Source organism: Trichomycterus rosablanca, chromosome 3 (genome assembly GCF_030014385.1).
Source record: "Trichomycterus rosablanca isolate fTriRos1 chromosome 3, fTriRos1.hap1, whole genome shotgun sequence".
NCBI lineage: Eukaryota > Metazoa > Chordata > Actinopteri > Siluriformes > Trichomycteridae > Trichomycterus > Trichomycterus rosablanca.
This window is the reverse complement of record NC_085990.1, coordinates 7486405-7512836: the sequence shown is the minus strand read 5'-3', so window position 1 is coordinate 7512836 and position 26432 is coordinate 7486405. Positions and strand designations below refer to the sequence as shown.

Genomic DNA, 26432 nt, shown 5'->3' with positions numbered 1-26432 from the left:
TTTATGTTAAAAATGTGAAAAATTTAAGTGCCAACATCTGTATTTCATATTCAGTTCCGACAGGATATTTGCACAGATGTTTGGAAAAATGAATGAGAAAAGTGGTTGCATTTACATTCTATTCTTTTAATTGCCTCCCATAATTAACACAGATAGACCGACCTGACACTTTAAAGGAGACTTGCTAAATTCTCCTACAAACAGGCAACATAAATGTATAGCAGAATTTATAGCAGGGCTGCAGTTTTGAACATCTTTGTATGATAGGTGAATGTTTAAATGTGCATAACGTACTGTACAAAACACAAAACCATGAAAAATCAATACTGTATGATTTCAACACAGTATTCATTGGCAACCGGTTAGAATGGTTGAAAATCCATAGTGGTTTGGTCAGCAACTGTGTGGACTTCATTAGGTCTTATGAATGCTTTGTATGGCAAATAATTATCAAAAAGCCACCTCAACATGTCATTAAAGTTTTATAAAAAGTTCATTGTTGCAGACTAAGAAGTAGATCTCTAGCTGCTTCACCTCTCAGTGAACTGAACAAATCATACAGGACATACATGAGAGAATTCTAAAAACTGTTAAGCTGTCCAGAGATCAAAGAGTTATCTTATGATCATTTTTATATTAATGTATTATTACACAGTTTTGTTTAAAGTCTGTTGTATATGTACATATTTCTTCTGGTTAGTAAAATGTATAAATAAAATAAACTATCCTGTAAACGTGTTGTGTCTATAGGTGGGACCCACCATGCAGCAATATGAACTGGACACTTTTGGGAAGAGCCATGACTTGATGTCCAACTTTTGGAACTCCTGTTTCGATGACCTGATGAGCACGGCCCAAAAGAGAGAGAAGGACAGAGCAGACAGCAAGGCCAAGTTTCAGGTCTGCATCAGTGGTGCTGTTTAAAACAATAGCACTGCTATGCCACATCCATTCGTGAAAGTGTGCTTGCATCTTACAAATTCAAAATCGCTTTCTAAAATTTATCAGACCCCCAGCAGCCTACAGTAGGCACAGTTTATGTTTATTTTTCTTTATAACATTTATCATTTTTATATTCACTGATACTAATAAGTACACGGAACCTTAAAATCAATTGATTTATCGGCCAACAGATGAAATAGTGTTGCTGAAGTGCTCAGATGGCACTGCAGTCTAATGTGCTGATACTTCAAGTCACAAGCGGTGCTACAAGCCTGTAAGTTAAAGGTGTCAAACAGTGGCTGGCTACTGTATGTGTGGATAAGTGCTGGACTGGAAACCTTCCCGGCCAACATGGGGGTGGTGCAAAAGACTGAGGAATTGTGACAAGAAATTGGTTCCTATACCATTTTACAAAACCATTGTTTATGGAAACTTAACATACCTAGAGGCTAAACTTCTAGGCTGATAAAACCTTACGTCAGTAATTAACTGTGTCTAAACCTAAATTAATTACTAAGATTATTTTTTGAAGGAGCACTGACTTCAAATCATCAAGGTTTGGTTACATACCCTGGAGTGCAATGATTCTAGGCTTCAGCTACAATGGAACTAAACTATCCAATAATTACAAGTATGTATTAGTATGTAGCTCCTTCCAAGTACGTTGTATTGATCTGCTTACAGGAATCTTACAGAAAACAGTTACCCCATGCTTTAGCTTTGACCAAAATACTGAACTGAAAAACTGAAGAGAGATAAAGAAAGACCATTGTGCTAGTCAGTGGTGCTGACGATGTATTAGAGCTCAAGGGCAAAATAGTGTGACGTCACCAGTCCATGAGCCTCTCTCTGCATTATTTCCATGGTTAGTTTTATAACCAGCAGTAAGCAAAGCTTGGGTCCAAACCAATTAAAACTAACCTTTCCCCCTGGCTCTGACATCTAACCAATAACAACTAACCTGAGACAAAATACTGTACAGGTCGTTTAGGTCCAAACCAATTAAAAATGACCTTTTTCCCTGGTTCTCACATCTAACCAATAACATCTAACCTAAGACAAATTACTGTACAGGTCTTTTAATATCACATTTTGTACTATAATGATAAAATAATTTGTGTGTGTGTGTGTGTTCAGGAGTTGATAGTCGACCCATACCTGAAACGCATCCGCAGTGAGAACAGTCGCTATGCCAGTACACAAAGGCTAAGTAACAGCCAGCAGGGGGTGGTGTGGAAGCACTGGAAATCCCTGCGCAGACTGCTCACCAGTGAGAGAGGAACCTGGGCAGATAAGTGGGTATAAACAGGCCCTCGTCCACAGTGGTTTATTTTAGCAGGTGTTGGTACTGATTGGTGGTGTGTTTGTGTTTTAGGGATCAGCCAGAGGTGAAGTGGAAGCTCTCCAGTGCTGAGACATACTCCAAGATGAGGCTAAAGCTTGTGCCCAACTACAGCTTCGACACCCACTGCGAAGCTAGTGCACTTAGGGATAACATGGGTGAGGACTGAAGTGAATATGAGGATTTATTATAGAATGTAAACAGTGTTTGAATACTGTACACAATCTATCAAACCTGATTTATAATTCTTTTAAAATAGGCATTTGGATGGCAAATGGCATTCTTTATAGTTTTTATCTATGTGTATTTATGCATTTTTGCTTTTTCTACCAATCTGCTTTTGCAGACCCCAACCCTGACAGTGGAGGGCTGTACCTAGCACACGCCCCCTCTGACACATATATAGTTCTAACCATTTTTTTCAACCTGCATGAGGCGGGTTCACACAGGGATCAGTATCTTGTTCAATGAGTCATACACTGCTCTCCATTATTCCCTGTCTCTGTTCAGGCTCCTTTAACCAGCCAGCAGAGGTCACAATTTCATCAGCAATGAAAAATACCTTCTGCCCTCCCACCAAGCAAACGTTTGCCATTCAGGTCTTAGTGTAGGAGCCTGCTCGGCCAATAACAGAGCTGGTAACTGGAACTTGCGAGCTCGAGATTTTAGTACAAATGGGCTAGCTGGCTTTTTTATTGCATTTTTCCCAAATGTCCTCCCAATGTAGTCATATTTAATAACCAGATTGCATAACCCTTCGCTTCTACTGATGCTGACCCTCACTCCTGACTGAGGAGAGCAGTGACTAACACATGCCCCCTCCGACACGTGTGCAGTAGCTGCCACCTGAGTGCCTGGGCTAGCATGCTTTACCGCTGCTCCACCCAAGCGCCATAATTCCTTATTTTTTTGATAATTTAATCACATTACACAATTAGTACATTTCTTTGACAAAGACTGTTTGGAAAAACACATTTTGGAAAAAACTTAAATTTCTAATTTCTCCATGATGCTAAAAAAGTCTTAAGCGTTTGCGGTATACTACCTGTACCTTCTGAATAAAGCTTGTATTTGTTTCTAATAGCTTAGACAGCTACTAAAAAGCTTTGAGCTGCTATACGCACATTTTTAATATGAGTACTTAAAGCCACTCTGTGATTTGTAGGAGCTGATAGCCCTCGCAGCTCCACCGAGACCCTCCCATTGGCTGTTGCTAAGGAAGCTAAAGTGAGTGACATGGAAGACGACCAACTGGAGGATGAAGATCTTCTCTACATCGACAGCCAGTAAGCATGTCAATTCACACATCATACACATACACGGTTATATTGTTTGCATTGGATTAATGCCTAATGCTTCTTTAAAAGTTTTGTTTCTGTTTATCCAGTTGCAGTGGAATTCCATTAAGACTTTTTAATTTTGGTGTTTAGCAGACACCTTTATCCAAAGCTAATTACTGTTGTTGCTAATGGCACTTAAGCAATTAAGGGGCCCAAAAGTGGCAACACGCTAATGGGGCTTGAACCAGTACCTTAACTGTGAGCTACCACTATCCTTATCAAATTAGGTTTCTCTGACAAAGTGCACTGGAAGCGGCACAGTGGCTAAGTGGGTAGCACTGTCGCCCCGTGTCCACGTGGGTTTCCTCCGGGTGCTTCCACAGTCCAAAGACGTGCAAGTGAGTTGAATTGGAGAGACTATATTGTCCATGACTGTGTTCGATATAACCTTGTAAACTGATGAATCTTGTGTAATGAGTGACTATCGTTCTTGTCATGAATGTAACCAAAGTGCAAAACATGACGCTAAAATCCTAATAAACAAACAAAGTGCACTTGAGGCTGTTACACTGTACACCAAGTAGAGTGCTGTGCTGTGTGTATGTGTAGTTGTAATTTCACTGCCATCATCAGTTATAACTTGAATATTAAAAGGACTAACTCTGCAGGTAAACAGATAACAAACATGGGCCTTGTTCTACTCTCCAAACCAGCTTATGATCTACACAGGATACTCAGTCACTCAATCTTAAGATGTCAGACTGGAAAATGTGTCTCACTCTGCCACCATATCATGTCTAAACTGACCAATCTGTAAATCTATATAGTCATAACAATCAAACAAGCCTGACCTTCCCAGAACTGACAGTGGGTTATATTAATCATAAGAGTATATGTACAGGAGCTGATGTAGTTCTCTATGATTCAGGGTGGAAGAAGGTGAAGAGGACAGTCAGAAAGAGAAACTTGTGCTCTCGGAGGACTGTGAGCTCATCACGATAGTGGCTGTGGTACCAGGTCGCCTAGAGGTCACCACACATCATATCTACTTCTATGATGGCAACAGTGAGAAGGATGAGACAGAAGAAGGTACGGATGATTTATTATACCTCCTCAACACTGCATCTTAAACAGTCTCTCCTAAAACCATAGACAACATGCCAGTATATTTTATGTGTACTATGTACACAAAAGTACATGACAGTAATAACATAATTGGCACACGATTGGTGTACTAATTTGGCATACTATTTAGTATAGCAGTATGTGGTTTGCTATACAGCCAGAGACTGTATATGCCTCAAACACACAGCATCAATTCTCACAGAGTTGAACTTCACTGGCCAAGCAAACCCCCAAAAGACTGTGGTAGCTTGATTAGCATATAACATATAAGACATGGTACATAAATCTAGAGCATAAATGCGTTTGTGTGTTTGCACAGGCATAGGCTTTGATTTTAAAAGGCCACTGAGTCAGCTGAGAGAGGTCCATCTGAGACGCTACAACCTTCGCCGCTCGGCCCTCGAGCTTTTCTTTATTGATCAGGCACACCACTTCTTCAACTTCAGGAAAAAGGTAAGATCAATTCTGTTAAACAGCACGGGTCTTCATATTCCTGTGACAACACGTGATGTGGCCAAAAGTATGTGAGCATGTAACCAAGAGCATATTGATCATTCCATTCGAAAAACATTTGCCTTAGTATGAAGTTGGCCCCCACTTTGCAGCTATAAAGGGTTTCCACAAAAAAGCGTTTATGAGGTTAAATATGCCTGGCATATGATCAGCATTCCAGTTCAACCCAAAATTGTTCAATTGGAGCTTTGTGCTGGGTGACTGAAGAGTTTTTGGCTTTCACTTGTGCACAAGGGGGCAGTCATGCTGTAACAGGGGCTTTCGGTCTCCACAATTTGGATGCATATAATTGATTTTACACCTCTTAGCCATGAATGTGGCTGAAACACCTGAACTTTATATAAGGAAGGGGTGTTCATTTACTTTTGGCGATGTATGTTTGGCCACATCTAGGTGTTTATATGAAAGATACTTGTAAGAGTTCCATGTGTACATTCATAAATGTGAGCGCATGTTTGCCTGTTCTAAACACCCCAGGTGCGGAACAAGGTGTATTCAAGGATTCTGGGTCTTCGGCCACCTAATCTGTTCTACTTTGGTTCCCGCTCCCCTCAAGAACTCCTCAAAGCCTCCAATCTCACTCAGGTGGGTAGAAGCCAAAACTGTCAATATTTCTGCCATTAAATTATCTGTTAAAATTATTATTTGTTTTGTTATTAATGGCATGTATTACATGTATGTGTGTGTTTGTATAAAAAATTTTGTGTGTATCCTGTGTGTCCTGCAGAAATGGGTGTACAGAGAGATCTCAAATTTTGAGTACCTCATGCAGCTTAACACCATTGCTGGTCGCACTTATAATGATCTGTCCCAGTATCCTGTGGTAAGTTACAGTTCATTAACTTTCAAAATTGTTCTTTTCTAGGTAAAAACACGGTTTAAAGTTTTAAATAAGAAAAATAGTGAAAGGGGCGTCCTGTTTGCTTTAATTATTGTGGAAGTTCACTGAAGCTTGCCAACCAATCTGACAGAGCTTCAGAGGAACTGCCATGAAGAATGGGATAAACTGATCAAATCCAAAGCTTATTGAAATGTTTCCATATGACCTTAAGTTGTAGTTGATGCCAAAGGTGTTTCAACAGCATATTTATTAAAGAGTTTGAATCATTTTGTGAATAGTTTCAAATTCAAAAGTTTCAGTTTTTGAATTTGAATTTATTTTTAACAAACATATTTAAAGCGAGTCAAAGGTGGAACTTTTTGATAGATGTCATGTTGGCTAGGCATACATCCATGCATACAAAAGTTAAGCAAATGCCAGCCAGTATGTATCGAGTCAAAATGTTACATCACTTATCTCTGTTGAACACCCGAGCTGTCCAAATGAGCAAAATACCCATTCAAGATTGCAGTAAATTTGCCTTGTTTTATGAAGACCAACCATTTGTTTATGTTTGTAGTTTCCCTGGGTGCTGTGTGACTACACGTCTCCTGTGTTGGATTTAGAAGACCCGGCTGTGTTCAGAGATCTATCCAAACCCATCGGCGTGGTCAACCCTCGACATGCTCAGAACGTCAGGGAAAAGTGAGTCTGTTTATCTTCATGAAACAAGAGTCTACCTAATAAGCTGGCTTATATTTAACGGTGTACAATAGTTAGCATGGGCACTTTGACAGTCCATCATTCACCTCATTAATAGTATTGAAATTATCTGTAATTTGAGCCACAGTAGCATAAGGACTAATGAGCCTTGGCCACCCACCAACCTATTGGCAGTTTGTGGCTTGTCCTTCCTTGAACATTTTCAGCGGGTATGCACCACGGCTGCCTGTGAGCACCTCTTGCTGTTTTGGAGATCCTTCAACCCGTCGTCTGGCCGTGACAATTCTGCCCTTATCAAAATCCCACAGGTCTTTATGCTGATCATGTCTGCTGCATGAAGCACATGTAATATGAGTAAGTAGCAACAATCCAACATTTAATAGATCCCTGAACTGACTGACTGGGAGTCTACACAGATATGATTGTCTGTGTCTCAGTAGTGGTGGGTGTTATGTCCGAAGCCTTACAATGCATTGGTGTCCCGTCCAGAGTGTTCCTACCTTTCTGAATGTGAATATAATGAGTGTTTGTGTATAAACGGACTAATATAATATTCATGTGTTTCAGGTTTGAGAGCTTTGAAGATCCCACAGGCACGGTAGACAAGTTCCACTATGGCACACACTACTCCAACGCAGCCGGCGTCATGCACTACATGATCCGCATGGAGCCTTTTACCAGCCTGCACATCCAGCTGCAGAGTGGCAAGTAAGGATGCCATCATATTTCATACTCGCTAAACATGTGTTACACCCCAGCCTACATACAAAAAAATGATCTCATCACACTTACAAATTCTTTTGGTGTTTTTACACTGAGTGGTGTGCAGTTTGAGTGTGTGAACCAGGATTGGCCACTAGAGGGCAGGACTGCACCTGTAAAGGCTGAGAACTGTTTCACGTCAACCAGTTTAAGGCTTGTTTTAGGGTTTGCTGTCAGAGCTGAACAGAAAATTATGTGTTCAGTTGTTCATCAGGTTAAGAGGCAGCACGTTATTATGTGTTTCTTTTGGCTTAGTCAGAGAGAGACCAACTAGCTGAACATGGTCCAATCAATTCAGATTCCAACACATGGACTCCTAGAGTTTTAGACACAGCTCAAGGACAATTAAAGCTGGATGCACCTACCACAGTTTGGATGCCATGGCAAAGGGACTAAATACTTTTTTCAATAAGAGATCTCAACTATTATACATAGTCAATCTATAATATAAAACTAAACTTGTATATACAGCCAATATACACTGATCAGCCATAACATTAAAACCACCTCCTTGTTTCTACACTCACTGTCTATCTTATCAGCTCCACTTACCATATAGAAGCACTTTGTAGTTCTACAATTACTGACTGTAGTCCATCTGTTTCTCTGCATGCTTTGTTAGCCTGCTTTCATGCTGTTCTTCAATGGTCAGAACTCTCCCAGGACCACTACAGAGTAGGTATTATTTGGGTGGTGAATCATTCTCAGCACTGCAGTGACAATGGTGACAGAAATCCCAGTGGAGTTTTTAAATACCATGTCCACTCTATTAGACACTCCTACCTAGTTGGTCCACCTTGTAGATGTAAAGTCAGAGATGATCGCTCATCTATTGAGTTGGTCATCTTCTAGACCTTAATCAGTGGTCACAGTATGCTGCCCACGGGGCGCTGTTGGCGGGGTATTTTTGGTTGGTGCACTATTCTTAGTGACAGTGAGGTGTTTAAAAACTCCATCAGCGCTGCTGTGTCTACCAGCACAACACACACTAACACACCACCACCATGTCAGTGTCACTGCAGTGCTGTGAATGATCCACCACCCAAATAATACCTACTCTATAGTGGTCCTGTGGGGGTCCTGACCATTGAAGAACAGCATGAAAGGGGGCTAAAAAAGCATGCAGAGAAACAGATGGACTACAGTCAGTAATTGTAGAACTACAAAGTGCTGATAAAATATACAGTTAGTGTAGAAACAAGGAGGTGGTTTCAATGTTATGGCTGATCAGTGTACATCTTGTACGTACACGTTCATTAATTGGCCATTTTTCAAATTTGATTTTCAGAAAATTTGGGACAGTGAAAATACATATTTACTAATTCTTGTTTTTACTGCATTTTACAAACTATCCCAACATTTCTGGAAATGGGATTTGTACTGATTTTGTAGCTCATTTGTTGCTCTATAAAATGCCTCTCTTCCCCTGCTGACCTGCTGTGTTTCATTCCATAAGAAAAAAGTTTATCTGGTGCAGCAGCATTAGATTATTATTTACACATGCTGGCCTCTTTATTAGGAACACATACCTTGTTAAGACTCGTAGATGTACAGTTAAGGTAACTGCTGATCACAACACACTTTGGTATTAATTTTTTGAAGCAACAAAGTGCATCTATGTAATAGGCCTAGGTCATAAAATGGTCAATGGATGTGCAAAGAAAATAGTTGACCCTGAAATAAATCACTTAATGTGTGTGTGTGTGTGTGTGTGTGTGTGTGTGCAGGTTTGATTGTGCAGACAGGCAGTTCCACTCCGTAGCAGCAGCGTGGCTGGCTCGTATGGAGAGTCCAGCCGATGTGAAGGAGCTCATTCCTGAGTTCTTCTACTTCCCTGAATTTCTGCAGAACATAAACGGTCAGTTTCTCCACACAGCAGCATTTTTATCTTCTCATAGACGTCTTGTTCAGCATCCATTTTTTTTTTCAAATGCTTTATTCTGGTTGGAGCCATAATTCATGGATGTAGTCATATTTGGACTAATTCACATGATGCACTTTTATCTATCAATTTATTTATTCATTCATTCATTAACCTATTTAACCTGGTTGGAGTTGTGGTGGTTCGGTGGCACCTGAGGCACTAGACAGATATGCCCTCTGGACAGGGCACCAGTCCTTCACACAGCGACACACACTTATACATTTAGTCACTTACAAACAGTTTTTATTTTAGTAAAATTTTAGTGAGCCGGTCTATAACTGCATGCTCTGATAAGTGGAATGAAATCTGAGTACTTGGAAGAAATCCACACAGACACTGGGAGAACATGTAAAACCCTTCACAGAGAGTAACCAGAGACGAGGATCTAACCCTGATATGTCATACTCACACTGTCAGCTGTGCCACCATGCTTTTAGCTTGTATCTTTAGTTTATCATTTTATTCGCTTGTATTTCTTTAGTTTGTGTTTTTTTACTTTAGATTAAAGTTATGACTAGTATAATAGTGAGCGGGTTTGTCTGTTTGTCTCTGCAGGGTTTAATCTGGGCTCTCTTCAGGTGAATCAGGAACAAGTGAATAATGTGGTGCTGCCATGCTGGGCCTCTTCTCGAGAAGATTTCATCAGAAAACACCGCCAAGCGCTGGTGATTATTGTGGCACATTATTGCAGAAATTTATTAAATTAATAAGCTAATTGTGATTATTTCAGATTGCTTTAGGTAATAAATTATGCAATTATTATTATTTGTAAATTACAGGGTTTAAATTTCTCTTTATTGTTTCATTCATTCATTGTCTGTTTTACCACCGCTTAATACTGGTCAGGGACTGGGGTATTTCTTCCCTGGGACGGAAGGTAGGAAATTCCCCAGACAGGTTGCCAGTCCTTCACAGGGCATAAACACACACACACACCAATCTAGAACTGTGGCTGTTTTTGCAGGAGAGTGAGCATGTGTCTGCTCACCTACACGAGTGGATTGATCTTATATTTGGCTATAAGCAGCGAGGACCAGAGGCTGTGGAGGCTCTTAATGTGTTCTACTACTGTACTTATGAAGGTAAGACACTTAAACTTCTATACTTCTATATGAGCAAAGTTACTGTCCTCCGCTTTATGCATAAGACCCAAGTTGGGCTGCTATCTAGCACACATCATCTTCCCCTGCCAGTTGTGTCTGGAGAGCGCATTAAACTGCTGCACCACTTCTTATTTTCGATAGTATGAATGCTTGATGTGTTTAGAAAGGAGTAAGATTCTGCTATCTGGCTGGGCGCCAACATGAACAAGGATTGGCTGTTGTTCATACAAGGTGGGAGTCAGACAGGGAACTCCTCATAACTGAGGCAGTTGTGACCTCTGCTGGCTGATTGATGGCGCCTGTACAGAGTAGATGAATGATGCTGATAAGGGTATGACTCTTCGTACACAAAGCTGATTTGCATATGATCCCGCCTTGTGCAGATGAAAAGATGCAGTTAGCTACTGCACACATGTCGGAGGGGGCGTGTGTCAGTCTCGCTCTCCTCAACCGGGGGAGATTGGCATCAGAGAGGAGAGGAGAGAGGAGGCATTATGCAGTTGGGTAATTGGAAAGGCTAAAAGTCATGAGAGAAAGGAGTGAAAATGCATTAACAAAAATATATATATATAAAAAAAGAAAGTGGGTAAGATCAGTTTAGTAGACATCGGTTGTGTTTGCTCTGTAGGTGCTGTGGATCTGGATGCCATAGCCAATGAGACAGAGCGCAAGGCTTTGGAGGGCATCATCAGTAACTTCGGCCAGACCCCTTGTCAGCTTCTTAAGGTACAACTTCAAAACACTGGACCAGGTTTCTTTTGAATAATGAAATATTCATGGCTACTTACACTCTTTATATGTTTCCCTTAATCGGAGCTAAATGAAATATAGGCCTTATTATTATTTTATGTAGCTCTTTATCTAGTTGCTTGTGCACCCAAAGTAATGCTGATGTCGAGTCAAGGTTCTATTAAACAGTGGTTCCTAACTGGTGTTACAGCTCAGTCACATCGGGCAGCAAAAACTCGTCTGCACATGTCCATACATTTTTTTTTATTAGGCATGTAGAGTAGACATGTGTGCTGCACATGGCCTGAACCTGAACCCATGATCCTTGTCCCAGTTACTGTCTGTGTGGAGTTTGTAAGGTTAGAGTTTTGTCTTGGTTTTTGTCTTTGATTGCAGGCCAAGCTTAATTTATCCAGGTATCCTCTTATCTGGCTACTTGTAACTGCTTATACACTATATGAACAAAAGTATTGGGACACCTGACACCTGTAATATGTGATCACTCTTTTTTTATTATTGAGTATTATGTGTTTCTTCCTCGCCTGTTGCTGACAAGTGTATGATGTTAACTATATAAAATAATAACTTGTGGCAGCAGTTTGGGGAAGGCCCTTGTTGGTAAACAAAGCACTGTTCACAATAAACCTTTCAAATAAAATGGGATGCCGATTACAAGCCAGACCTTCTCGCCCTACCTGACATCACAAATGCTCTTTTCACCGATTGAGCTGAAAATCCCACAGACACAATCCGAACGCCAGTTGTCCACATACTTTTGGCCATATGATGTATACTGGCATGCATTTACAGTAAAATAATGGGTATAATTGTGTTTCAGGAGCCACATCCTCCACGGATGTCAGCACAGAGTGCGTCTAGACGGCAGGCCCGCATGGACACTCTGCCTCCAAACCTCTTTGATCATCTAGACAAACTACGACCCTTTGTGGAGGTTAGAAGCAGCTTTTCTCACAAACACTGGCAAACAGAGCATACACGTTATTAGGTTTTATTAATCGTGTGTGTGTGTGTGTGTGTGTGTGTGTGTGTGTGTGTGTGTTTGCTTCGACTGCCGCAGATGGTGAGTGATGTACCTTTAGTCCAGGCTGTCGTACCCAGGAACCAGACCCGCTCCTTCATCATCCAGGGCTCAGATGTTCTGGTGAGGCATTAGCATCTCTCTACACTAAATCAGCCGTATTTCTGTTAGCAGATCATGTGACTTAAGCATCCACACATGTTTTAATATCCCAGGACCAGCAGCTTTTACTCTAATGTCTCGTTTACTGTTAGTCACCCACATGCTTAAAGATTTATACTCAGAAATGTAATCTGTGCCTTTATTGCAACCCTCTCGTCCTTAACCAGGTGACCGTGAATTCTAACGGCCAGATAGGAACACACAGCTGGCTGCCGTACGACAAGAGCATCTCTAATTATTTTACCTTCTCCAAGGACCCTACCTTGAACAATCCAAAGTAAGTGTGAATACATGCATGAACATTCCCTCCACCATCCCACCCCACACACACCATTTACTATTAACTAGGGTTAGGGGCATTGAACAAGTGATCAGAAGGTTGCCGGTTTAAGCCCCACCACCACCACCAAGTTGCCACTATTGGGCCCCTGAGCAAGGCCCTTATCCCAAATCGCTCAAACTGCATTCAGACCTATTCACAAGTCACTTTGGATAAAGCGTCTGCTAAATGCTGCAAACATGAATTGTACCCTTACAGACTCATTTAGGCAGTAATAGTCTAGCAGTCAAGGTACTGGACTAGTAAGCAGAAGGTTGCTGGTTCAAACCCCACCACTGCCAGGTTGCCACTGTTGGACCCTTGAGCAAGGCCCTTAACCCTTAATTGCTTAGACTGTATACTGTAAGTCGCTTTAGATAAAAGCATCTGCTAAATGCTGTAAATGTAAATGTATTGATTGGTTGAAGTAATAAGATTTTTGATTATGAAACTATAATTGGTTCCCAACCTTTTTTGCAGTGCCCTTTTTTTTAGATAAGAATATTATCAAGCCCCCTCTCCACTGTAACATATGTGTACATGTCGCACTGGGATTTATTTTAAACATCAGATAAATCCAGACAAAACTGCAATAAAATAAAGAAACAATTCATCTTTACAGTGCAATTCTTACAAGTGACATACATTGTGTATCTTAAAATTCTACTCTGTACCTCTTACAAACATGTCCATCTCATGCTCGCAGTGCTCAAACATGCCTCATTCATTTACCTTGCAGCACCCCACCTCCCCTGAGATTTCTATAAATAGGGGTAGTGTGACTGCATCTGTCTCTGTTATAAAATACATCAAACAGTGGTCTACTGCTAAGGTCATGAAGAAACCCCCACATTTTTCCTTGTTTTCAGAAAATCAAATAGGCCAAGTAGTCAAATGTAATACTGCGAATGTAATAATGCAAATGTAATACATAGGGCAGTTGTAGCTTAGTGGTTAAAGTATTGGACTAGTAATCTGAAGGTTGCCGGTTCAAGCCCCACCACTGCCAGGTTGCCCCTGTTGGGCCCTTTAGCAAGGCCCTTAACCCTCAATTTGCTTAGATTGTATACTCTCACAACTGTAAGTCGCTTTGGATAAAAGCGTCTGCTAAATGTTGAAAATGTAAATGTAATACCGCAAATTTAATACTGCCAGAGCCCACTGTCCACTAAGTTTTAAATTGCCATTGCAAAATGCTAAGAGATTATAGTGCAGAAAGGGATTTCATACTCCCTGTTCTTCACACTACCTGCCCAGTTATTTATTTAAACTGGTGCTCACCTCATGCTAATGACAATGTCAGGTATGTGAAATGCACCCTGACTTATAATATGTGATATGTGTTTCATTGTTCTTCTTAATTGTCATTAAACATGATTTTTTGAGCTGCATGTGCACATGGGAAAAGGATTTTACATTTTAGTTATGAAATTATACATTTGTTTAGCCAACATTCTGTAAAAAAGTAATTTTTTCAGCAATGCACTGCAATACAAAGATGATGCGGTTGTAAAAGGCTGCAATGTAAAACTTGCTTGATGTACATTTGATCCAGCCTGCTTTCAGAAAGACCCCAATAAACTTCCTAACCTTCAGAAATGTTTAGTCATCATAAAAGAACAGATGCAGACATTATTGTCAGATAGAGTCAATAGAGAGTCATGACGTGTGTGCAAACTTAGGACTTCGACTTTAATGCTCATCTCTGGAAGCCAGGCCAGATGTTCCTTCATGATCGTGTCCAGAAATGTGTTACGTATTTTATTAATATGTTGATAACAATTTCTGTTTATAATGAAGCTGTGTGTAATAGATCCAAAATCACTGAAACGTGACACTGATTTCCTGTCGCTTGTCCTTGTTTACTTGTTTATGCTTCCTTGTTTCCTTGCAAACTGTTTGTTTGTTCATAAATGTGTGTGTGTGTGTTTTAGGACACAGCGGTTCCTGAGTGGCCCTTTCTCCCCAGGGGTGGACATCAGGTCCCAGGTGATGGTGGTGTCCAGTGATGGGCGTCTGCTGTTCAGTGGGGGACACTGGGACTGCAGCCTCCGTGTCACCACACTGGCCAAGGCCAAGATGGTGGGCAGGATCTGCCGCCACATTGGTGAGTAAAGTAAATTATATATATACTGATATATGATATATGAGCTTGTATATCCATGGCTATGGTAAACATTTGCGGCATCTACATTTGCATCATTTAGATTAAGTATAATTTTAACCAACTGAGGGTTAAGGACCTTGCTCAGGGTCAACTTGGGCGTTGGTGGTGCTTGATTAGGCAACCTTCTTTATACTAGTTATTAAGTACCTTAATTGCTGGATACCACTGCTTATGCAGTGTAATTGTTCCTGGTTTTCTGGGTCCTTCATGTTATTCTGTGTCGTTATAGATGTGGTAACATGTCTGGCTTTGGACCTGTGTGGTATCTACCTCATCTCAGGCTCTCGGGACACCACCTGCATGGTGTGGCTGGTCCTCCAGCAGGTTTGTTTGGCCTGTAATATTGTATTTACAAACAGTTTATTATATGTATATACAATGTAAGAGAGATTACTTAAATATGTCTTTTTTGTATCTTGTATAGGGTGGTTTTTCCAGTGGTCTGTCTCCACGACCGGTGCAGGTTCTGTGTGGTCATGATGCAGAAGTCACCTGTGTAGCAATAAGCACTGAGCTGGATATGGCAGTTTCAGGCTCAAAAGTCAGTCACACTTCAAGCTTTTGCTGTGATGCATTTCATTTAGAACAACTTTTTCTTGTTGCTAAGTCAAATCCAGATGTTCCAGAAGTTCTACGATGTATGTTATTCTGTTAATTCTTCTTTTGTCGTGTCTTAGGATGGCACAGTGATAATGCACAGCGTTCGGCGGGGTCAGTATCTATGCACGTTCCGTCCTCCGTGTGAGAGCTGCGTCTCTGTCCGGGTTGTCCAGCTGCAGGTTGGCATGGAGGGTCACATAGTGTCACATACTGTCCTGGAGGGCTGCTCAGCTAGCAAGGCAAGTGTTCCTTTATTGTTAAGGTTCAGTTTAATTCAAATGTTTGTATTATTTTTGAAAAAAAAAAAAAAAAAGAAGTAAAATTCAGTGGTGCAGTGGAATAACCATTCATTATATACGTAGTTTGGACCTGGCAGGTTCAAGTCTTGACAATGTGGCTGGAAGCTGGAGCTGATTTGCTTTGCTATGTTTGTGGAATGGGCAAAAAGTGCAGTCGTAGTTCCCCTATCAGTCATGTCCACTAGTCCACAATTTGGGGTGGGTGGGGGTAATCTTCTGCAATTGAAAGTGGTCTGAAAGCTGATCCTTACTGGCTTTTATGGATTAGATCCTCAAAAAGTTTATTAACATTCTAAACCTTTGTGTGTGTGTGTGTGTGTGTGTGTGTGTGTGTGTGTGTGTGTGTGTGTGTGTGTGTGTGTGTGTGTGTGGTGTAGGAGAAGCATACGCTGCATGTGTACTCTGTGAACGGCTCTCTGCTGGCATCTATGGTAATGGAGGAGCCAGTGACGGCACTCAGTCTGGTTTCTGACTACCTCATACTGGGCACACTACAAGGCAACCTGCACATCAAAGAACTCTTCAGGTACTCAGCAACTATAACAGTCTGGTTCTCTGGTCTCTTAGGGCAGTTTTATTAAATTCATGTGTTACAGCCACAATGATTGCTAATATGTATAATAGATGCAGCAACAGTTTAGGGAAGGCTTTTTCCCTTTCCACTATGACAAGGTCCATAAAGATATAAAGATATAAAGCATGATTTAAAGAAACACCAGAGCCCGCTGCTCTATTGAACAGCTTTGGAATAAACTGAAGCATCAATTGAGGCTTTGACCAGCATCAGTGCCCAGCCATACAAATGCTATTTTGACTAAATGAGCACAAATTCCCACTAACCTGGATGTTGTTATTGCTGGAAAGATCACAGAGCGGTCACTCTATTTCAGTAGTATTTGTTTGAAATGGAATGTTTAACAAGCTTATGGTCAGATGTCCAATTACTTTTGGCCATTTAATTTACGTTATACATATAGTGTACTATGAAATTTGAGAAGAAGCATTTGGTCTTCATAAGGGATATCGTTGGTACTGGGTTTCAGTGTAGCAGAGGAGCTTTTAGATTTATTTTTATTTATTTAATTCTTGCATAATCTGTATTTAATCATGATATCATATTTGAAACAGCTTGAGGAATAACCTAATGTAAATATGTTTCATGTTTAACTTCCTTCCATTCAAAACCAAGTGTAAGGCAAGAAGAGCAATTCAAACTGCTATACTATAACAATGCAGTAAGATAGTAGTTATGCTCATTAGTAACGTTTGAAAGATGATTCATTTGTGCCACACAGAAACTCTAAACACAAGGCAGAAACACAACTGGGCTCGATTGTTTCAGGTTGCTCTTAAACACTCAGGCAGCTTACAGTCTTACTGTTTCCACAGGTTTTAACAGAAGTTTTACGTCCCTATAAGGCTGTTTGTAAAACGTTTTCTTTTGTGGTGTGTGTGTGTGTGTGTGTTACAGCTTAAATCAGGCTGCTAAGCCTCTGGTGCTGAAGGTGGCTGTTCGCAGTGTATCGGTCACTAAGGAGAGCAGTCACATCCTCGTAGGACTGGATGATGGCAAACTTATTGTGGTAGGAGCAGGAAAACCAGAAGAGGTGAGAGAGAGAAACTCCTTCACATGTCCATTTTTTACCCTTTCTACCTTTCCAGACTGCATTTCTTGATGTAGTTTATAGTAAATGTTAATTGATTGATTGATTGATTGAGTACTTTATTAATCCCCGAAGGGAAATTGTGGTGTCGCAGCAGCAATAACAATTATGACAAAAAACATCACACAGTGACATTACAATGAGGTAAATAAAGAATAAAAAAATTAGTACAAATGTAGATACAAGTAAGATATAAAATCTAAAAATATACATATATGAAGAAAATAAAATATAATAATATAAAAAATAATAATATAAAAACATCTAACAGGACAAGAACAAAATGTATGTTTTAAGTAACAGTTCTGTTGTAGAAGTCAGTCTCTTTTCAGCTTTAGTGTTCTGACTGACTGACTCACATTTGCTGCTAGATTTTGTGAAAATTTAGTGGAATCTATATTTTCATCTATCCACGCCCATGACAGGACCCCAAAGCATAATAGAGAACCTATGCATAACAGTTGTTATCAAAGTTTGCATTTTATGCAAATATCAAACACTATCAAAAAATTTTATTTTTACTTTATGAGTCTGTTGCACTTGCATAATGCGGTACTAACTGAAGGTTTACTTGGTTCTCCAGATTTCACCTTGGCTGGTACAGTTTTCCTTAACTGTCATTTCTTAATAACGTCTCAGACAGAAAAAGCTTTGTTGCTTTGCATGTAAAACTACCTACATTTTATTTTCTCAAATGTATTCAGCTGTTTAAGTGAGCCCATGGTTTGAAGAGCCATGTTCATTCTCACAGTGGATCTTAAATGCCTTTTTTCCACTGCATGGTACCCTATGGTATGGTACAGTTTTAAACTTGTCCCCCTTGTTTGTCATTCAGCCTGAGGTTTTTGCATACACCCGTGCATGCCCTAAATAATCAGTTTACTCTGTTATATACAAGGTGTTAGATACTGTAGTAAAGTGTTTCTACAAAAACACTTAAAGGAAATTTCATAATCAGTATATCATTTTACTTATGTACAAGTAAACACAGTTACTCATACCCATTCTCAGTGGATGCTGTATAGCTGCTTTTTTAAATAAATAAATAAAAATATTGTCTGTGTTTACATACATTTCAGATGATCTATTCGCAAGTAAATAGTGAAGATGTGAGGTGCCCAGGTGGCGCAGCGGGATATTCCGCTAGCATACCAGCACCGAGTTTCTGAACTCCTTGGTTCCTCAGTAATTGGCCGTGCCTGCAGCAGATACTAATTGGCCACCGTATCTGCAGGGTGGGGACCGGACTATGTGTGGGTGGGTGGGTCTTCATACGCTGTGTAAGGACCCTGATTGGCAGAAGACACGCCTGTGCAGAAGAGGCGTGTACAGCGATGTGCTCCCCTCGGATGCAATCTGGTATCTCTCAGCAGTGGAAGACAAAGATTGAGTGAGCTAAATCGGGAGGAAAATGGGGAGAAAATGCATTAAAAAATAGTGAAGATAGATAGATAGATAGATAGATAGATAGATAGATAGATAGATAGATAGACAGACAGACAGACAGACAGACAGACAGACAGACAGACAGACAGACAGACAGATTATTACACTCAATCCATTCTCATCATTAATAACTGCTCTGTAGCTATACGATATATGTAAAACTCAGGTTACATTCAATCTGTCAAAAGTGTTTGTACTTTCTAGAATTATATTGTTGTAATTTGTTTTCTTTATAGTGTGTATTTGATTTGATTTAATGTACAATGCTACTGGGACTCTAATTTCCTTCGGGATCAATAAAGTATCTATCTGTCTATCTATCTAGATGGATGGATGGATGGATGGATGGATGGGCGGGCGGGCGGGCGGACGGACGGACGGACGGACAGGCAGACAGTTAGATAGATAGACAGGCAGGCAGATGGATGGATGGATGGATGGATGGATGGGCGGGCGGGCGGACGGACGGACGGACGGACGGACAGACAGATAGATGGACTGACAGGCAGACAGTTAGATAGATAGATAGATAGATAGATAGATAGATAGATAGATAGATAGATAGATAGATAGATAGATAGACAGACAGACAGACAGACAGACAGATAATTTATTCATCCCAAGGAAAATGTTTGAACCCAGTTCTGACCCAGCACAGAAAAAACCCACAATAAATTTTGGATAGAACTTAAAAGTATGTTCCAATCATTTAATCATAGAAAACGTTTAGTTGCAGAAATCATTAAAATCCCACAGACTTTTCTAAAAGTCTCTTACAAGTGTGTGTAAACTTGTGACTGTGTGTTTGTATGCACTATATTTGCTGTTTCAGAAATCATTGTTTGATTTTGTATTTCTGTGTGACCGTTCAGGTGCGCTCAGGTCAGTTCTCCCGCCGAATTTGGGGCTCTACGCGCAGGATCTCTCAGGTATCCTCAGGAGAGACTGAGTACAACCCTACAGAGAATGCTGGGAAATAAGCATCATGCACCACACACTCCACATGCCTTCACCAAGACCCTTCACACATTCTGAATAGCTGTCAGCGTCCATCATACGTCTACACATGTTGCTCTAAGCGACGCCTGTGATCTGCTGCTCTGCTTTTGAAATGAGGCAGAGTCGTCCAAAGCTGCACTTTTTTAAATATATATATATATATACTGTATATATATATATATATATATATATATATATATATATATATATATGTACACGTATACATAAACGAGAACAGAGCTTTTTATTTTAATGTTATGGATCATTTTTAAACTAAAGCCATTCCAAAGATCTTTGAGAATCGGAGGATGAATAACACTTGCACGTGTCTTTGATGTGAGAAAGCCAGGACTTCATAAAGACTGGGCCAGGTTCTAATACACCTCGGCTGAACGAGGCTAGAGGGCAGCGCCATGTGCAGCGCCTGCTCTTGCTCAGATCTTGCCGTGACTGTCATGCTGGAACTGTAGAAAACTTGAAGACTTTTCAGAATAATGACCACTGTGCATTTTCCACACACTGGGCATCAACAAAGAGATTTTACCTGTCTATGTGTATGTGTGTGCGTATGTATGTGTGTGTGTGTGTTTTTAAGTGTTCGTGTTTGTGTTGCATGTGTCAGCCTGTGAGCAGAGGTCAGGTGGTTAAATGCAGTTGCATAAAGCAATAATTAATGCACCATTGAGATTAAAAAGGATTTTTTACTTGATACGATGCTCTTAATTTACTCTCAAGTTTTATAACTTGATTGAAATGTGCCTTATAAGAAATTTTATACTCTGTTTATATTGAACTACACTGTTACATATTCTGTCTTTGGACTTAACGTTATGTGTCCCACTGTTGATGGTTTTATTTGATTATATTTGATTGTATTTAGAGGGCTTGTGTACTTGGTGAGCTCTCCGCACTGTGCGCTGGTTGCAGGTTTTATAGAATGTGCCTTATCGATATCTGTCCTTAATCAAAGCTAAAAGTTTAAATTGCTCTTTACTTAAGGGTCATTTCCTTAAAGGGTGAATTTCATCCGGTAACATTTGTATAACCTCTTACATATATTTAATTTTTTTATGTTATTATTTGAGAACATATTGATCCTTCAGAGACCAAATTTCCTGTCGCAAGTGCATATGTTTAGTTTCAATTTTTATTTCTATTTTTACCTTAAATAACAGAATTGCCTTAGTAGTATGAAGTTTGAAACACAGCCTTTTTTAGCTTGTATGCAGAGCCTCTCCTCTGCTCCCTATGTGACTAAAGTTCTGCAGTCGTCTTGGTTATTTTTGTGTTATGGATTAATTTTGTGATCCCAGCACTGATTTGTGTAGTGTTCACTACGCTTTGAAGGAGTCCAATGCTGTTTTAAAACATGCCAACCCAGTTCTGTTGATAATTACAAATTTCATTCAAAACAGTAAATTTTTACAAGCTTATTGTATTGTTATTATATCTTATCTTTGCAATATCCTTTTTTGGACCTAGTTAAAAGTTTCCTGGTTCAGCTGTTCAGGTGGCGCAGCGGTAAAAACACCAGAGCTGGGATCTTAAATACATCGTATCGTCTCTCAGCTCTGCCTCCCGGCAACGATTAACCTGTTGTTCAGATAGGGGTGAGGTATTAAAAAAGACTAAAAAAGATAACTAATCGGATCTCTCATGACTAATGCAATTACGACCTCTGCTGGCTGATTGATGGCGCCTGCACAGAGACGGGAAAAGAGTGCACTGATCAGGGTGTGTCTCTCCATACACAGTGCTGAGCCGCATTGCTCTAGTCAAAGTGTAGGTGACAAAATGCATACCCCAGAATGCTGCCCACGTGTGGGAGGGGGCATGGGTTAGCTTCGTTCTCCTCAATCAGAGCGGGATCGGCATTGGTGGAGAGGAAGCATGACGCAATCGGGCAATTGGATGCGCTAAGGGGGAGAGAAAAAAAATGCATTAAAAAAAAATATATATATATATAAGTTTAGATATATAAAGTTTCCTTGTTCGATTAAATAGTCACATTTGTGTGTAATGCCACCACATTAGCATTACTCAGAGACCACTGACAACTGACAGAAAAGCATTGTGTTCTACATCACTACTATGTACTATGTAGCCTTATGATAAACATTTGACAGAAACCCACGTTATCCAAAGATGGTCTGCAGTGCCACCAGTGGTTTTTCAGCAACAAATTAATGATCAGCTCATGATCCTTATAGATGACAAAGAATAAACTGTCAAAAATATAGCTAGTAGCTAACTTTTTTTTTATAATTTTCATTAGTTTAAAAATTATGTATAGGAAGCACATTTAGGGTGGGGGAACACACAGAAATTTGCTAAATTTTGACATTTTAAAGCTATCTAATTATTTTTGATAATTAGCTTTCTTTTTTGAGGGATGCAGTTTTTATTGACCCACATAGTTACACGATCAAAATATTCAGGTCTTGTTTTACTCGTTATACTCTCTCAGTTTCCAAAGGTTTCTTAACTACATTTTTATTTTAAAACAATGTTTCAGCAGTACATGCACTGACAGCGGCTTTTACACTGATCATATGTATGAATGTAACTTTGGCATTAGGCAGAATGGTAACGATTTAATGTGGTCCACACTGGTATGTTTTTTTTTTCTTTTCAACCCTTTGAAGTGTGATCTGAGTGATCAGTGCCTGCTGAACACATGGGAATGCAGCCCCACTGAGTTCGAGCTGCGCTCACATCCGGCTCTGGCTCTGGCTCGATGGCTGAGCCGCGGTGTGCACATGCTCACTTCTTTCTACTTCATAATAAATTAAACACTGGCACATTAAAAACTGTGTAATGCCTTTAAATGTTTGAAATTGCTAATACTGTTGTTGATTGCAAGCACCCAATACATTTACACACTTTTTTGCAAAAGTGCAGATCAAACTGAGCTATAAAGTGTGTTTCGGGGTGGGCAGTTTTTTCATTAATTACAAAAACATATTTAATCAAGGTTAGGAGGCTTTATTTATTTTATTTTTTTCCAGGATCAGGGTTCAACACACACAAATGCAAATATGACAGTATACACAGTGCAGATAAAACAGTGCAATAAATACAAAAGACAGAGCCTTTAAACACAGCATAAATAGATAGACAGATGAACCACAATGCAAATATAAGAAAATGTGCAGATTGATGTACAAAAGGTGTGGATGTGCCTGTCTGTGCATGTGAACACATGAGTGCACACCCACATACAGTACATAGAAAGATACATGTACATGTACCACAATTCTGTAACATTCAGTCTTCAGTTCCTCCAGAATAGACCTAAAATAAGTTAAGGGATGGGATCAAAGTACACGATAAAGTGAGGTAGTGCTAATACAAAAGCATATGATGACATGACATGCTATTGTATGCTATGGTTAAGTGTCACGTGTATACAGCAGCAAGAATATAGCATCAGGCTTATAAAGACATAGTGTGTAAAATGCAAGTTATAAATATAATCAATTGGTGTTAGATATAGTAATAGTATGTATTATTAAAATATGTCCAAGGAGCATGGTTGTGTCAGTTGAATGTGTGTGTATTTAATTTTGCTTTAAACTTTAAACGAGGTTGGTAGCAAAGTGCTGTATTTTCTCTATTTTCCTGAATTATTTGTTTGTTTGTTTGAATTTTATTGTCATGTTTTACACTTTGGTTACATTCATTACAGACACGGTAGTTACTCAGTACAAAAGGTTCATCAGTTCACAAGGTTATATCGAATACAGTCATGGACAATTTTGTATCTCCAATTTACCTCACTTGCATGTCTTTGGACTGTGGAAGGAAACCAGAGCTCCCGGAGGAAACCCACACAGACACGGGGAGAACATGTACTGAATTATTTGACTCCTGAATATTGGCACCTTGCACCTAATAAACAAGTTACTAATCCAATAAAACCTCCACTCAAGATCAAACTATGAAACTGTGAATGTTGTGTACAAGGGTCATTTAACATCAATTTATTTCTGTGTCAAAAAGTAATTTGGATTTTCTTTTTACTGACTGGTACAATCAGATATATTCTTCCAACCAGAAGCAATTTCTGTCAGAATCCCAAATTTTGTTTTAGAGGACATGAATAATGCACCACATCGGCTGTACTATTATTAATCATATGTAAGACATCTAGTGGAGAGGTAGCAGTTGAATTTTTTTTTCAACTGTAATTGTTAATTACAAATCATATTATTACAACAATTTAGGTGAAATTTTGAATTTTAAAAATGTTTGAATTTTTTGGACTATTCCAAACTTCTTTGCACAAAAAGTCATTACACATACTTCTTATTGAAGTGCATGCTAAGATTACTTTATAATAATCTAGTTATCAAAAGCTTGTTTAAATTATTTATTTTGCATTTGTTAAAAAAATTCATGTACATTTAACTGGACACAAATTTCCTCAAACTTTGAAGTCGTGTGAGCCTCCGCAGAAGAGTGACTGTTGTTATAGCTGAAAAGATACATATATACATAGTTACGTAGATAAAACAAAGACATCTGAAGGAAATCTAATAACACATGGCAGAAATACCATCTGGGCATTTAAACAGGCACACATGAGCTCACAATCCTCTTAAAACTTCATATAAACTGAAGGACCAACTCCTCGTCCCAAAGCAGCTCTCTTCCTTTGAAACGTCTCTCTCACTCTGTGCCTCCCTCCTCCTGTTCTGGCACGTCAACCCAATCAGAGTTTAAAAGGTCACAGTTACCCTACATTTATCTGCCCGAGGAATTCTTTGATCCACTCGTGGGCCGAACATCCTGTAGCTCTACCCATAAACACCCCAAGGGGGACAATAGAGCCGGGGGTAGAGAGAGCAAGCCCATGGCTTTTCCAGCCACAGCACGCTCAGGGAGCTGAAGACAGAGGAAAAGAAAGAGGGGTTGGGGGTTTACGGCTACTATTCTGTCTCTGATCTCCCAGGCTGACAATGGGAGGAGGGTTCAACACCTCACTCTCCATAAAAGCAGGTATCTCCTTCCTTGTCCTGAGGCAGGGGGAAGGAGTAAAAGAAATGGAAAGCCCCTGACAATTACTTGTTGTCTGAGTGATTACTGTTAAGAACCACAAGCACTTGTGAACAACCTTAAATCCTATATGCACCCCTCCCAGATTCACTGTTCGCCCACTATTTGCTGTCTTCTGGAAGTCTACAGGATGTGATTCCACTGGCTTTATTGCAGCTTTTCACTCTTCTGCGACTGGATGACAAAACACTTCTGAATGTGATCACTGACAGTATAATCAGACCAAATCAGACTGAAACAGATCTGGTCATGTGATGGTTTTAATAAAAGTTTGTTTTATTAAAAATACTGTCTATATTATGAGTTAATTAAAAAATGTTATTATCAAGAAGTATAAAGAATGCAACACGCCACATTCTAGTTAGACAAAAGTTGGGAGGACCTGTTGGACAACATGATAGATACTGTTGAGTAAAAGACAAATCACAGACATGTAAAATAACTATTTCTGGCTAAAAACAGACACTGACTGCACACCACCTGGTTTATACCATTTCTATAGTGAAAAATGGTTGTGGCAACATCAGGCTAGGGTGTTCTTGTCAGCTGAAAGGACAGAAATACTAGCAAGAATTTAAGGACAATTGAGGGGTGTATTAATGCCTCCAGATACAGGAACCTCCTTAAGAAAAGCTTTCTCCAGAAAGCATACAAACCCAGACTGGAGTGACAGTTCACCCTTAAACATGACAAAACAATAATATAAGCATATAGCCAAATATTTTTCTGAATGTCTTTCCCTTAAACCCTGTTAGGTATCTGTCTAGAGACCGGAAAATGGCAGTTTACAGGTGTCTGGCACAACTTAAGAGAATCTGCCCTGAAAAATGGAATAAACTGTCCAAATCTCAGTGAGCAAAGCTTGTGGAGATGTGTCCAGGAGGAATTGCAACTGTAACTGCTGATGAAGGTTCTTCTACAAAGTACTTAATAAAATATCTGTTCAAAAACTCTAAACTGATTTCTTTTAACTTTAGATTAATGAATAAAATGGCAATTATCAAATTAAAATTAAATTTACAACACATTAAAGTCTGCAAAATGTCAAAGGGTCTGAATACAGTTTTTGATTTTCATTCAATTTTCCAAAACTTCTTCTATAAGATGCTATATTTGCTTTTCACCAAACATACAGTAATAAGAAACGTATTATTCAGATATTCAAATGTGATGTATTTGTTGACAGAACGTGAACCCAGGTCAAGTCTCTTTCATATTGTAAGCTAAGAACGCTGACCATAGCTAAGGCAAGTGACATCTGCAGATGTCTGAGATATAAGATCTTTTGTGATCTACTGACGGAAAAATATTAGCAGGCCAACCAGTCTTGGGTAGATGAGCCACTGGTCTGTGTTCTTCATTAAAAAAATGGATTTCACTGTGGTTTAGTGAATTCTTAATATAGCCTTTACAGAA

The 26432-nt window shown here is 39.6% G+C and overlaps 1 protein-coding gene across 1 annotated transcript in view; it reads left to right on the top strand.

Annotated features, from left to right (window-relative positions):
- The window catches only part of nbeal2 (neurobeachin-like 2), a 66008-nt gene extending 45918 nt beyond the window's left edge, over positions 1-20090 (top strand). The window contains exons 28-51 of the mRNA XM_062991794.1: positions 751-900; positions 2080-2237; positions 2318-2442; positions 3450-3570; positions 4493-4653; positions 5009-5142; positions 5680-5787; positions 5930-6025; positions 6603-6727; positions 7313-7453; positions 9235-9365; positions 9987-10096; positions 10396-10513; positions 11163-11260; positions 12102-12215; positions 12342-12425; positions 12632-12741; positions 14718-14890; positions 15180-15274; positions 15375-15491; positions 15628-15789; positions 16227-16375; positions 17321-17456; positions 19832-20090. Coding sequence (XP_062847864.1) covers positions 751-900; positions 2080-2237; positions 2318-2442; positions 3450-3570; positions 4493-4653; positions 5009-5142; positions 5680-5787; positions 5930-6025; positions 6603-6727; positions 7313-7453; positions 9235-9365; positions 9987-10096; positions 10396-10513; positions 11163-11260; positions 12102-12215; positions 12342-12425; positions 12632-12741; positions 14718-14890; positions 15180-15274; positions 15375-15491; positions 15628-15789; positions 16227-16375; positions 17321-17456; positions 19832-19939 — 3024 coding nt within the window. The 3' untranslated portion in view covers positions 19940-20090. The remainder of the gene's footprint in view (positions 1-750; positions 901-2079; positions 2238-2317; positions 2443-3449; positions 3571-4492; positions 4654-5008; positions 5143-5679; positions 5788-5929; positions 6026-6602; positions 6728-7312; positions 7454-9234; positions 9366-9986; positions 10097-10395; positions 10514-11162; positions 11261-12101; positions 12216-12341; positions 12426-12631; positions 12742-14717; positions 14891-15179; positions 15275-15374; positions 15492-15627; positions 15790-16226; positions 16376-17320; positions 17457-19831) is intronic.
- Positions 20091-26432: the final 6342 nt, after the last annotated feature.